Source organism: Pan troglodytes, chromosome 13 (genome assembly GCF_028858775.2).
Source record: "Pan troglodytes isolate AG18354 chromosome 13, NHGRI_mPanTro3-v2.0_pri, whole genome shotgun sequence".
Lineage (NCBI taxonomy): Eukaryota > Metazoa > Chordata > Mammalia > Primates > Hominidae > Pan > Pan troglodytes.
The window spans coordinates 83,509,358-83,523,779 of NC_072411.2; the positions used below are offsets into that span (position 1 = coordinate 83,509,358).

General features: G+C 34.0%; 1 protein-coding gene across 17 annotated transcripts in view; it reads left to right on the forward strand.

Moving 5' to 3' along the window:
- ITGA4 (integrin subunit alpha 4) overlaps positions 1-14,422 on the forward strand; it is a 412,268-nt gene that overhangs the window by 349,092 nt on the left and 48,754 nt on the right. For 15 of the 17 annotated variants that reach the window (XR_010149805.1, XR_010149806.1, XR_010149807.1 and 12 more), the window contains 8 exons: positions 710-816; positions 909-1,038; positions 4,525-4,592; positions 5,910-6,039; positions 7,371-7,456; positions 8,133-8,195; positions 8,287-8,424; positions 11,649-11,760. Coding sequence is in view for 9 of the 17 variants with exons in the window: in XM_063790615.1 (XP_063646685.1) it covers positions 710-816; positions 909-1,038; positions 4,525-4,592; positions 5,910-6,039; positions 7,371-7,456; positions 8,133-8,195; positions 8,287-8,424; positions 11,649-11,760 (834 nt within the window). In the remaining 8 variants the exon portion in view is untranslated. The remainder of the gene's footprint in view (positions 1-709; positions 817-908; positions 1,039-4,524; positions 4,593-5,909; positions 6,040-7,370; positions 7,457-8,132; positions 8,196-8,286; positions 8,425-11,648; positions 11,761-14,422) is intronic. The other 2 variants (XR_010149808.1, XR_010149812.1) reach the window with 2 other exon arrangements.

Here is a 14,422-nt window from a genome sequence, read left to right on the forward strand (position 1 = left end):
GAAGTACTATCTAGTACGTGAGCATTTTATTTATGTTTGGCTATTCATGCATTTGCCAAAGTATCTATTGAAGTTTTTTATTTACTACTGAGATAATCTGGTTTCCAAATCACTTTTATCTCTGTTGAAAACATGAGTCATATTCCAATAAATGTAAACATAGGGCAGTTTCTTGTAAACGCAAGGCATTATTGGTATGCTAATTGTACGTTCCACTTTCTGCATGCTTAATCATCACCTTCCAGCTCCAATAAATTGTACCTTAATTGCTGAGGATGTATTATAGTCTTTCTATTCTTAATGTCTCAGTAGAAGAAACATTTTTAAAAGTGCTCTGATAATATTGCTTACGTTGTTAGATAAATGGCTAATTCTTTTCCAAACGTTAGACACAGCAGTTGTAGTTGCACAACCTGGTATTAGCTTTAAGTGGTTTTCCCCACTCCTAGTCCTGTTAGCTATCTCTTATATGATTGAGTCTATCTTTTCATGGTGCTACCAGTCAGAGGTCATTTCTACAACCAAAGTCACCTTGTATTAGAGAATAATTATGTTGGCACAGAGTAATTCACATTTATCCTCACATTGTGCACTGAATATAAGATAGAGAAGTAGTTAACAGAAAAATACTGGGGATGAGTGCACAGTTTTCTCTTCTTTTGTAGAATGTTTTCAATACAACTGATAAAATTATTTTCACATGCTATAGGTAGCCCTAATGGAGAACCTTGTGGAAAGACTTGCTTGGAAGAGAGAGACAATCAGTGGTTGGGGGTCACACTTTCCAGACAGCCAGGAGAAAATGGATCCATCGTGGTAGGTATTGGAACTGGTCCACTGATCCATCGTGAAATCAGCTATCCTGGGTGCAGCTTTCACATCATTTGGTCTACTTTTATCTTATTCAGACTTGTGGGCATAGATGGAAAAATATATTTTACATAAAGAATGAAAATAAGCTCCCCACTGGTGGTTGCTATGGAATGCCCCCTGATTTACGAACAGAACTGAGTAAAAGAATAGCTCCGTGTTATCAAGGTAAGGCATGATTTTGATACGAATTAGATAAAGATAAGTAAGTGAATACCTTTTAGTGTTTTAAATTTATGTTCAAGTTTAGATGTTCAGAGGAGAGGGAGATCTTCTAAGTAATTATGTTCTTTTTAACTACTCAATTTCTTTCTTTACCCAATTGCAATAGCATTATTTTTCATAAATGCACTTTGTGCTATAAAAATTCTACAATTTGAATAACTCTGAAATCTAGCTCTTTAACTACCCACTTTTGCATCAAATTTACTTTCAATTTGGTATAAGTGAGACTAGTACCCAGCAAATATAGGACATTTAAATTGTGAAATTATATTGGAAGTCTGATTAAAAAGAGAGACTTTAGGTTTCCTGTTTTACCTTTAGCTTCCAGGAGTAATTGGGAAGAATAATCAGTGTAAGCAAATCTTTCATTCGCACTCACTATCTCTTTTTCTAATTTACGTGTTTTCCTTCAAGCAGCAAGAGATTGGTGTCTTGAGTTTGAAACATTTTTCTCATGGTAACTCTATGCTATAGGTAGCATCAGTAAGTACAGAGCTAGGACATAACAGAAGTGAGCAGAATTGGGGTGAATGTCAACAGAGCATGTCAGAGGATATCTGCAGCAAAACTAAAATCCAACAATGCATCTTTAGGAAGCTAAGAAACATATGAATGCAAATTTATAATTTTCTAACCACGCTCACTCTCAAAAAAAATCCCTCAGCACCCAAAGAAAAATTTTATTGGTTGCCAAAACTTTGGCCAAGTATTTGAGTTCAATTATGGGTGCTAATAAGACTTGGGTCTTTCTTCCCTGGAATGTGATGTCACAGAGCAGCTTATATTACATATATTCCTATTTTGCCTTCAGATACCCAAAAGATAAAAAAGTGAATATTGATTCTCAGTTGCAATAAAACTCAGTCTTGATTTCTGTATGTTTGCTATCTTCTTTTTCTTAATAGTTTTTGATTTATCTTTAAAATATTTTCATAGTAGAGTTTTTAGTTTTTCTCAGATATACCTAGCCACATACTACAAAAATCTCAAGATGCCATAAACCTAACCCATCTACAATTGTAAAATACAGGATCAGGTAAGATATATTTTTTTAAAGGGATGAAAACTCCTGACCAGAAATGGTCATTATAAATGACTTACCAATTTATTGAAGTTTTCTGCTTAGCAAAGCCAAAAGGAAGCTGTGGTTCCAATTCTTATTTTCATAGAAGTTTAATTATATCATTTTTTGGAAGAAGCAAAGCTTTGCCCCCTTAGTAAGTTCCAAAAGCATTCATTCATGGGACTTTGTAATAATAGACCTTTATGTCCATGCAGATCTTTATTCAGTCTATATTTTCAGTTGGGCAAAATCTAAGAAAGGACACTCTCTTCAATTAATGGTGTTAGCAATAGCAAAGACATGGAATCAACCTAAATGCACATCAGTGTTGGATAGGATAAAGAAAATGTGATACATACACACTGTAGAATACTACACAGCCATAAAAAATAACGAGATTATGTCCTTTGCAGCAACTTATATGGAGCTGGAGGCCAATAACCTAAGCGAACTAACACAGGAAGAGAAAACCAAATACCACATGTTCTGACTTATAAGTGGGAGCTAAACATTGAGTACATATGGACACAAGGGACACAAAGTAGGCACAAACACTAGGGCCTACCTGGTGGTAGACGGTGGGAGGAGAGAGAGGATTGAAAAACTACCTATCAGGTACTATGCCTATTACCTGCATGGGGAAATAATCTGTACATCAAACCCCTACAACACGCAATTTATCTATGCAACAAACTTGCACATGAACCCTGAACCTGAAAGTTTTTTTTTAAATGCCTTTGGGGAAATTGGCTATCTGCGTGCAAAAGAATGAAATTGAACCCTTATCTTAGCAAATATACCAAAGTCAACTAAAATGGATTAAAGACTTAAACACGATACCTGAAACCATAAAATTTCTAGTGGAAAACATAAGAGAAAAGCTACTTGACATTAGTCTAGGCAATGAGTTTTTGGAAATTACACCAAAAGCTCAGACAACAAAAGCAAAAATAAACAAACGAGATTATATTAGAAAGCTCCTGCATAGCAAAGGAGATAATCAACAGAGTGAAGAGACAGTCTGCAGAATGGGAAATAATATTCGCATAAGTCCTATATATTTAAAATGTATAAGGATCTCACCAACTCGATAGCAAAAAACCAAATAACTGATTAAAAAATAGTCAAGAGACCAAATGGCTTTCTTTCCAAAGAAGGCATCAAAATGGCCAATAAGTAGATGAAAAGGGTGCTTAACATCACCAATCATCAAGGAAATGCAAATTACAAACCACTATGAAATATCACTTCACACCTATTAGAATTGTCATTATCAAAAAGGCAAGAGATAACAAGTGTTGGCGAAGGTGTGAAGAAAAGGGAACCCTTGCACACTGTTGGCTGGAATGTAAATTGGTACAGCCATTATAGAAAACAGTAGAGAAGTTACTCAAATTAAAAATAAAACTACCATATGGTCCAGCAATCCCTCTTCTGGGTATATATCCAAAGGAAATGAAATCAGTACCACATAAAGAGATCTGCGTTTTTATGTTCATTGCAGCAGCATTCACAATAGCCAAGTTACAGAAAAAACCTTAGTGTCCATTGACAGATGAATGAATGGATACGGAATTGTGTGAGGTGTATATATATACACACATATATACATAAACACATACAATGGAGTATTATTCAGCCTTTAAAAAAGGAAATTCTGACTTTTGTGACAATATGGATGACCCTGAAGGACATTATTTTAAGTGAAATAAGCTAGGCCCAGAAAGACAAATACTGTATGATCTCACCAATCTGTGGAATCTAAAAAAGTCAAATACATAGAGAAGAAGGTGAGCAGAGAGAGGGTTAGGAATGGGAAGATGTTGGTGAAAGTGTACAAAGCTGCATTTGTGTAGGATGAATAAGTCTAGAGATCTAATGTACAGCATGAGGACTGGAGTTAATAATTGTGCACTGGAAATTTGCCAAGAGAGTAGATTTCACTCTAAATGCACAAAAAAGATGACCGTGAGGAGGTATGTAAAGTGTAGTAACTGTTTCACTATGTATACGTATATCAAACCTGATGTTGTACACCTTGGATATACACAGTAAAAAGAAAGCATGGGCTCAAAATCACAAATCCTACCTCTGTCTTACTCATTTGACAAAAATTTTTTGAGTATATGCTGTGTGTGCTTCCTATGAAGCAGAGGGAGATATTTTTATTGCCATTTCATAGGGATATTTTGAATACTAATATGGAAGGGATTTTTTATATCAAGGTTACTGGTTTTTATTTTTAAAAAGTACAAACTATAGACCTTAAAGGACGTTTTTGTAAGGATTTATTTAAGAAACAAATTATGGAGATTATATCTTTATTTTAAGATAAAATTCTGAGTTGTTTTAATATTTCATTTTAGATTATGTGAAAAAATTTGGAGAAAATTTTGCATCATGTCAAGCTGGAATATCCAGTTTTTACACAAAGGTAATTGTTCAAAAAATAGCTGCTATAAATGTTTACATATAGAATCTTAATTCTTCTCATGGTTTGGAACACTGATATGTTTTAAAGTAAAAATTGTGTAACATCTTCATCATGTCTCTTAAATTTGAGTATTACAACTTAATTTTTGCCACTCAAAATTCCACATATATTTCAATAAATTATCAATATTTAGATGGCTATACTACATAAGATGAATGAAAATCTATGCTGAAGAACATTTCTTTCATCAACAATTTAATGAAAATCAAAAGTAGCTACGGTTAATTGTCTTGTTAACTTAGGTATTGAAAATATCAACCCAAGTATGTTATTTTAAATTTCTAGTTGAGGGGCAAAGGAAGAATATCAGTCTATATTTTTCATTAAATTATGATAATTGGGAAATTTAAGAACTTAATATCCCCTTAAATCAGATAGACAATATTCCCAAGATTTCTTACTCTCTTTCTAACATTCTAAGATATGTATGAAAGGGCACAGTTGTACTCAACCCCAAATCTCTCAGTTTTTCTTAAAAACACACTGTGAATTCAGAAATGTTTTTTGACTCCATGAAGATCAGGCACTATTTCAAGTTTGGGGTTGACAGTGTCTGCAAATATTAACAGTTATATTAAAATGCTTACAAAGAAAATGCTTTCTTCAGTTTAAGTTGACTTTTTTTAAGTTTAGGATTGTTTAGGAGTATAGAAATATGCTAAAGATATTTAATTGCTGAAAGTGTTCATACTATACCAGGCTAAGGGCATGCTCATTCCAATCTTCTCCTTCTCCTAAATTTTCCTCTGTATAACAAAATATGCCCCACATTCCATTGGACTTTTTCCCCTAAGCTAACATTATTACAAATGTTTTCCCTAAGCTAACATTATTAGTCAGGGGTTCTTTGCAAATAGAAATAAATTAAGTCTACTTTTTATTCTTTGGCAACACATGATTATCTCCATAATTAGCACTAATGAATTACCCACATATGATTTTCTTTAATAGGAATCACATTGCCTTTCTCCCAAAAGCTTACTCTAGCGTTCAGTACTTGTCCCTTCAACTTTTGAAATCCACTGATAAATGCATTGAATGAGAGTTTCAGAGTTTCTTCTCTGAGATTTCGCTTTTAGAAATCCATTAGCCAACTTCTCTGGCTTTTTTTTTTCCTAGTGTGTTTTAACTTCACAGAATATTCCTACTTCAGGAATTGATTATTATAAAAATATGTTCTCTTCACTATCGTGTATCTGGAGGAGGTTTGGGGTGGTGAGATTAAACTTTAAATAATAGTTTTTTTTTTTCTTACAGGATTTAATTGTGATGGGGGCCCCAGGATCATCTTACTGGACTGGCTCTCTTTTTGTCTACAATATAACTACAAATAAATACAAGGCTTTTTTAGACAAACAAAATCAAGTAAAATTTGGAAGTTATTTAGGTACTATAAAAATTGACAAACTTAAATGATCTCTGCCTTACAAATACTAGTACTGTAATTATAAATAAGGAAAATGTATTTTCCAAAGATCTAAATGGCCAGTATAATTACAGTAATAATTAGGCAGTTCAGAAACTGTCTCTTAAGGGTAGGATTTATGAAACTTTAGTGAACTCAATATTTTACATTTACACATGTGACTAAAATCATCAATATATAATTCTTAATAGAACTCCTAGTTTAGTTTACTCTTTGTAGTTCACTTTAGGAAACACTAGTAAGTTTCTATCTCTATGTAGTCAACTGATTATACAGGTTGTTTCTGTTGAGTGCCTCCCATATCTCAGGAACTTTTTGTGAGAACTTTACATGAATTAACTCATTTAAACATCTGCGTAAGTAAGTATAGTTTCCTTAAGCACCAACTGAAAGCCAGTGGTACTGTCCACCACATTCTGGATGAGGGGCTCCATGAAGCATATGGGTCTAAAAACAGCTCATTGACCTTCACCTCATAAGTTCTTAGAATATTTCCCAGAGCTTAACTATTTTTATCATCTTCCTCGTCCTCACTGTCATCTCATAAGTCAATAGTAGGATACTTTATCATCTGTATTTCAACAGAAATGCAAACTTTTCTGGCATTAATGTCCATTACAAGAAAATAAATGCTTTTCCTATAGATTTTCAGAAAATCCAGCTTTGTTTAAACTGTATGTGTGTCAAATGTGAGCATCTTACACTCAGAAATAATTATAAAATAAGCACTCTTTCTTTCTATTCAAACAGAAGAAATTTCAAGTAGAAGAATTTGTTACAATTCAATGTTTTCTTGTTTATGATGAAAGGATACTTTGAAATAGTTCAAGAAATATAACTTGATACGCCTTTTATCACATAAAATACGAACAATTTTTTGTCATCAAAAAGTCATCACAAAGATTTGGTGGCAAAAAAAGTTGAACTTCAGCAGGATTTTTATTTAAAGTTTAAAGTTTTCATTTCCCAATTGAGATTTTATATTTAATATACTCTAAAATATGTCTGTTGTAATCCTAGAAACTGATTATACTGCACCAGATGTAAAGATGCTATTTTCAATTTCTAGGACTCGGAAATACATACCATATGACTGCAGTTTTGTAAAACATATCAAAATTGCATAAAACATAATGAATGACCAATTTTGAGTATCTCTATGCTAAATATTCTTAACTGCTTAATGTAGTCATTTTGAATTCGGTATCATTTAATTTTATGATCTATTTTACCCATATTACCATATGATGTACTTTACCCAGGACTCTCATACTTTCTCCCTTTTCTTAAAGGATATTCAGTCGGAGCTGGTCATTTTCAGAGCCAGCATACTACCGAAGTAGTCGGAGGAGCTCCTCAACATGAGCAGATTGGTAAGGTAAGAATTACATTTTTATATTTATTTCTTCACAAAGGTTCAAATATATTGCATGAATAAGATATTAAAGGAGAAAGTGTGAATGTTGTAAGGAAAGAAAGATTAGAAATGATGAACAGATTATTACATTTAGTGGAATTGGTGAAAGATGTTATGGTTTTAGAAGAAATTTAGCAAAAAACTTTCTGAAAAATTACAAAAGTCAAACGAGACATTGTTTTAAGAAAATTATAACATAGAACTATCTAAAAATGTCCAGGGAGTATATGGTGAACAGTTTCACAGCTGAAAAGAAGTTGAGGTAGCTACATATTTTGTAGTAAGACTAGAAAGAAGGAAATATTATTTCTGGTTTTAGTTTTTGCTGTGTCGCTATGTGAACATTGGTCACCCAGCTTTTCTGAGCCTTACTTTTGAAAACTGAGGCAAACAACACTTCCGGTGCCCCCTCTATAGGATCAATAAGATAATTCCTGAGAAAATACTTTTGCAAGTAAGGCATATTAATGTAACAGTGGATCCCAAACCCTTTTGTGTCACTCTTAACAGGATTTATTTTTATATTTGAGCAATTAACTGCAAGTTGTAAAAATTCATGTTTTGATCAAACAGAAAGGAGTGGAGTTTTAAAAAATGTTATTCCTAAAAACTTTTCTAATTCTTTCCCTAATTACAGGCATATATATTTAGCATTGATGAAAAAGAACTAAATATCTTACATGAAATGAAAGGTAAAAAGGTAATATGTCTCTACCTTTAGTATCTCTGTGGGCTTTTGCGAGTAACCCTGCTTTTTTCTCAATGAGTGGATCTGGTTTGTTTTGGGACAGCTTGGATCGTACTTTGGAGCTTCTGTCTGTGCTGTGGACCTCAATGCAGACGGCTTCTCAGATCTGCTCGTGGGAGCACCCATGCAGAGCACCATCAGAGAGGAAGGAAGAGTGTTTGTGTACATCAACTCTGGCTCGGTATGTCCAAGTGCCCCAACTGGAAGCCATTTATGGAATTATGATCAAAACTCAAATTGGTCTTATTCCAGAGATCTGAGATTGTTTTCAGGTTTCTTTTATTGACAAAAGTTAAAATTCTAATACTGTACTGATGCTCTAAAAATGAAATGGAATATGTTGATGAATGGGAAAGTTTCCCATTTTGATATTCCAGAACAATCTATGAAATAGATTGTTAGGGAGTTTCTCTGTTCACAGCTTGTATGTGTTCACTCTGGTAGCTGAAATTTGTTTCAGTTTTATGTTGATACTAATCTAATTTGAAAGAATAATTTTCATACCTCCTTCAAAATGTAGATTTCTTAATAGTTCTAGTTAAGGTCCTTATATAAATTATAAAATATTACTAGGACTAGAAGAATTAAGTATTTTCAATTTCTTAATTTGAAAACAATTAGAAACAAGATGTGTTTTGTTAAAACATTAATTTTCATAATTCATATATATTATGCTCTTGATAAGAATATAAAATTGGCAAGGTTTATTCCACAGTGGATATATTAGTTGCATAAATAGGTAATTACTGACTGTGATTCAATTTTAAGTTATTAGTGATAATTTGTGGTAGAAACTGACCACTTGATAATTCAAAGACTTCTGGCCTTATCTTGCCAGCCTAGATTCTTGACGTTAAGTCAAAACAAAAAATTGATGGAGTCTTAATGAAATCTTCTTGGCCTGTTCTTTGATTTGAAAACAAGAGTGGGCTTGTGAGAAGACCAGTTCATTTATAATGGCATAGCATTTTTCAGTCAGGATTCAACAAAGTGGACTCTGTTTCAAGAAAGTATTTGTAACTATGTTCAGTCAATGGTTTCAGAGCATTTAGCAAGTTCTTATATTAAGCATCAGACTAAACTCTACAATTTAAGAAAGAAAACATCTAGTCTTATAAATGGAAGATTCTCTAAGTTTAAAATATAGAGCAGGGAAGTTATTTATGCTTTGGTATTTCCTATACTGTATTTAACCTGCATTTAATAGTAAAAGCAAATTATCTACACAGTGATCATTAAATCTCATAATAGTAATATCAGATAATTTTCTTCCATTTCTATCTCCAAAAATAGTGGTCTTTGTACTTGCTACATCCTCGTGCTGCAAATTTCTCTTATTTTCCTCTTTATGACTAAACATCCACATGTATACCTAAAGTAAAGCAATATAGAATCATTTTCCCCCATTGAAATCTTAATCTCATTAAGAAAAAACAGATAAACCCTTCTACCCACTTGACTACCCTCCTGTTCTTCCCTCATGCCTACCCTGAGGCACTACTCTTATGAAACACTTGGATTAAATTAATAATTGATTCCAGCTTTTAAATCCTCTGATGTAGATTAGTCTTCCTTTGTTCCATCTAACCTCTCATTTCTCAACTCTGAAATGGCACTAACCACTAAGTGGCATTTATTTACATTGATTTGATTTGGTATTGTCTGTTCTTCTACTGTAGTATAGATGCCTTGTGGAGAGAGATTGTCTGTCTTGTTTACCGTGGTTTCATCAGGGCTTGGAAGAGTCCTAGACAAGTAGGTGAAATTGTTTTTGAATGAACTCAAGAAAGAATGATACTTGAGTGACTGGCTTCTGCCTACTTGTACTAAAATAGCTCTCATGGGTTCCTAGCGAACTCTCAGTCACCACTCTCTGTGACTAGGGAATACTTGAAGAAGAGTGATCACCTCTTCCTATTGAAACTCTCCTTCCAGAACTTCAGAGCCATTGCATTGTCTTAAGTCTATACCTTGTCTGTTCTCCCTGGAGCCTTTTCACCCTTCCACTCCTTAATTTGGACATTTGCCCAGGAGCCAAGCTGTTTTATCCCTGACTCCTTTGAATCAATCATTCACTGCTTCAGTGTCAGTGATTATATTTATAAAGATGATTCCCAGTCATCTTAGTTCATTTAAAATAAAATAAATGACATTTAGTGAGTATCTGAAATGTAACCAGGACTATAAAAAGAGCTAATAATCTTAGAGCTGACCCCAGGACTTCAGGATCTTTGTGAAGACACCAATGGGAGTAAACAATTGACTACAACATGGTACATAGCACATTATAAGTACATACAAAGTGGAAGAAGTGATTCCCTTTGGGTCAAGAAGCTTTTACAGAGGAAATAGTGTTTGAGAAAGACAAAAATCAGAATTTTTCTATTGGAAAATTCACAAGTGAAAACACTTGACAAAGAGCATGTGTATGCTTAAGAGGTGCCAAGTAAATTTGAGAAGAATAAAGGACATGGCCTTTTTTTCTTTTTAATACAAAAGACTGACATGATCAAAGTTTGAGAAGATAACTGGTAGCTGTTATTGCAACAGCTAATTATTACATTATTGAATGTCTTATTGTAGTAACTCATCTTCCTCCTTCCTAGTTATCAGTTGACTAATCTATGCTCCACTGCTGCTGGTTCCAAAGGCCAGCTTCAATCATGTCACTCCTCAACTCAGAAACCTTCAGTGTTTAGTATTATTCCCTAAATTAAGAGTAAATTTTCCTCGACAATCAAGACGCTACACTATAAGACTGCAATCTGACATTTTTGTCTCATTCATTATACATACCATTCATTAGAGCCAAATTCTTTGGAATTTGTTTTGCTGCTAGTTTTCTCTGTATATCAAAATTATGCTTATCCTTCAATAGCCTCCTGGCATGCATTTCCTTTATGAAATGTCTTCTGTTATAATTAGATTTTTTTTTTTTTTGCATCTCGATATTGTAAAGCAGTTTCTACTTCTCAGTCATTTATATGCTTGTGCTAAGCCTTCCCTATAACTGTGGGCTTATTGAAGAAAGGGAATGTGTTTTGTGCACACACCGCCTTGCCCCTTTTCACCTTTTCGCTCTTTGCACAGTGTGTTGTCTTTAGTAGAGGCTCAATAAATATTTGCTAAATTGAATTATCAAAATGATTTATTGGATTTTCAAAGCTAGAGATCATGAGTTTGACAATTTTTTATGTCCTCTGAGGTCTAATCATACTATTATGTGTTGACAGACTCAATAAATATTTATTGAATTGAACTGAGATGTGTGTACTAAAGCTCAGTCTGTAGTTTGTCCAACTTGTTTGACACATTAGAAAAAATCCATATCCAATTACAACAGTAAATCGTGTAAAGTTGTCAGGGAGTGTTATAATGACACGTTTTCTCTCCCTTTCTATCTAGGGAGCAGTAATGAATGCAATGGAAACAAACCTCGTTGGAAGTGACAAATATGCTGCAAGATTTGGGGAATCTATAGTTAATCTTGGCGACATTGACAATGATGGCTTTGAAGGTAATTAAAATTATCAAATTGGTGCTTGATTTCTGCTTTTAAAATGGTTTATGGAAGAAAATATGATTAAAGTTTTGTATTGTTTTCCTTCCTATAGAAGATGGAGCCAGAATGGCATGCTAAGTTTTTTCTTTTCTTTAGTGTTATATATGACTTCTCCTCAATTGTCACCCATTGATCTTTACCACTGTTAATAATGGGTGATATTCAAAATACCTTATTTCAGTGATTCTAAGGCACCATTGATTAGAAACTGCATTATTATTTATGTGTCCCTAAAAGCTACCTATTAAGCTGTTACACCCACCATTTTTCTGTTAAGGAAGATCCTGATTTCAGAAATAATAAAATATGGGCAGGAAATGTGTTATCGTAGACTCATTGGACCACGGTATTTAACTATCAGTACAATAAAGACACTGACCAAACCCAACAGAGGCTGGCTGCAGAGCTGGAGCAGGGTTCTGGAAGCCCCTGCTCTGCCAGGCATTCCCTATAGCTATGTTGTGGGAGGATCTGGGGAATTCAAGAAGAGATTCTGAGCAGGCCACTGGGGGGCCTGGGGACAGTGGCTGTTTACCCACTGATATTGAAGTTTTTTACTAATTGAATAGATGGTAGTGTGGTAACTGTGCATATTGCCATGGATGTCAGTCCTGTTGTTGAAATCCCTGCATCTACTAGCATTTCCTGTTAAAAATTTGCTTTTATCAATCTAGTTCTAAGTGGTAAGTAACTGAGTCTGTTAAAACTGTGCATAAAATGATGAATAGGTTTAAGAGGAGAGTGTGCAGTTTCATGGAGTTCAGCACATAATATTTGATACTTATTTTTAGGGTTCATAATTGTCTTCTTGATAAGGCCATTGGCAATTAGTATACGGTAATTTTAGGCTAAAGCTTTCTCAGAGATTAAAGTGCTGGGGTACTATAAATTCTCATCTCCTTAATGTCTTCTTGTACCTAGATACCACAATCTACTTTAAATATATAAAATGCATTATTCTACATAAAAAGTCAGTTATTGCATACATGCTTCCAGTGAACCTTCTTAAACGTAAAATAGTGTAACTTGTTATACAAGTATTACTGTTCTGGATTTTTTGTTTACTATTTTAAAACTGAAAGAAAAAATATGTGTATATACTTTTGGTTATTACGATTACACATAATTTTTTTAAAAAACATGTATGAATGGGAGCCTCTCTCTACCCCACCCATCACTAGCTTCCCCCTACTTCCCTTACCCTCCCAGGACCCCAGGTTGGGCATTGGCTCATTTTCATAAATAACCTCATCCCGGACGGGGGTGAGGGAAGGTGTTGTGGCTGTTTTGTTTAATTGGAGCTGTAAGAGGGATCATGTCATATTTTATGCCCTTCCTAGAAAGGGGACGGGACACCTGGTTTGCATTCCTGTATTGACCACTGCTGCCGTCACTCGTCACATTGAGTTCACATCTCCTGAGAGTTTGTATAAATTCAGGTCAGCGCTGCTCCTATGCAGCCATCCAGTGTCATAGAAAAGCAATTCACTGATAACTGATCTCTCCATTCAGAAGTGTGCAGTTTTAATGTATAGCAATAAGAAATTGTTATTTATCTTTTTATTACAAGCCTGGTTTGATTAAAAACAAAAAATAAAATTTTATTATGCTTGATGTTACATCTCATAAGTAACCAGCAATTCTGTGATATTTATTGAACATTTATTTTGGGTCGGATGTACCATACCAGGTACAGAATATGTGCCATAATAAATGAAAATGAAGAAAATAGTGGCACCCTTTTTTATAGCTCTACCATCAAGTAGAAAATAAAATTAATACTTGAAAACATAAGCCTTATTTCGTGGCAAGTTTAAGGGTTCTACCTAATAAAGACCTATGGATAAAACCATGTTTATGCATTTTGATTTGTCATGTGTGTTGTATGAGACAACCCAATTCTTTCTTTTAAAAACACAAAATCACTATTTAGTAAAACACTTATTTTGTCTATGATTTCTCTGTCTTGTTTTAATTGACACATTTAAAGAAGACCATTCACTATTTTTACTCTTTTGAATGTGAAAAATATATGTATGTACACATGAGAAATTATTTTTGTGGCATCAAAATGTCAATGACAAATTTGAATTATTGTTAGAGCTGTAAAACTGTCATGAACATAGGCAAATTCCCTTATCAAAATTACTCTATACCTGGGAAAAGCCCAAGTAATTTTCCAGTGGTGTGAAGGACAGACAGAGAGTGTTCGGTCGATGAGACTTAGGAAGAGGACTTCGGAGGTGACTTTCAGGGGACAGTGCAGTCTCTCAATTTGTATATGAGACCCTGGGCTTCACACAGCTCTTGTTTCACTGAAATCCCTCAGCACTCCACTCCTAAAGGTAATACCTTTATGTCTGGAAGGTTATTATGCAAATGATTTTTTAAAATATTCCTGCATATTTTTGCGCTATTTATAATGTCATTTATAATTCACCGCATATTTACATTTAGTGGCTACATTAACACTTCAATGAGTGTTTATAATGCCGTATATCTTTTTCTACTTGGTCCAGTTCTTTTTTTATTTTATTTTATTTTTGAGATGGAGTCTCGCTGTGTCACCCAGGCCAGAGTGCAGTGGCATGATCTGGGCTCACTGCAAGCTCTGACT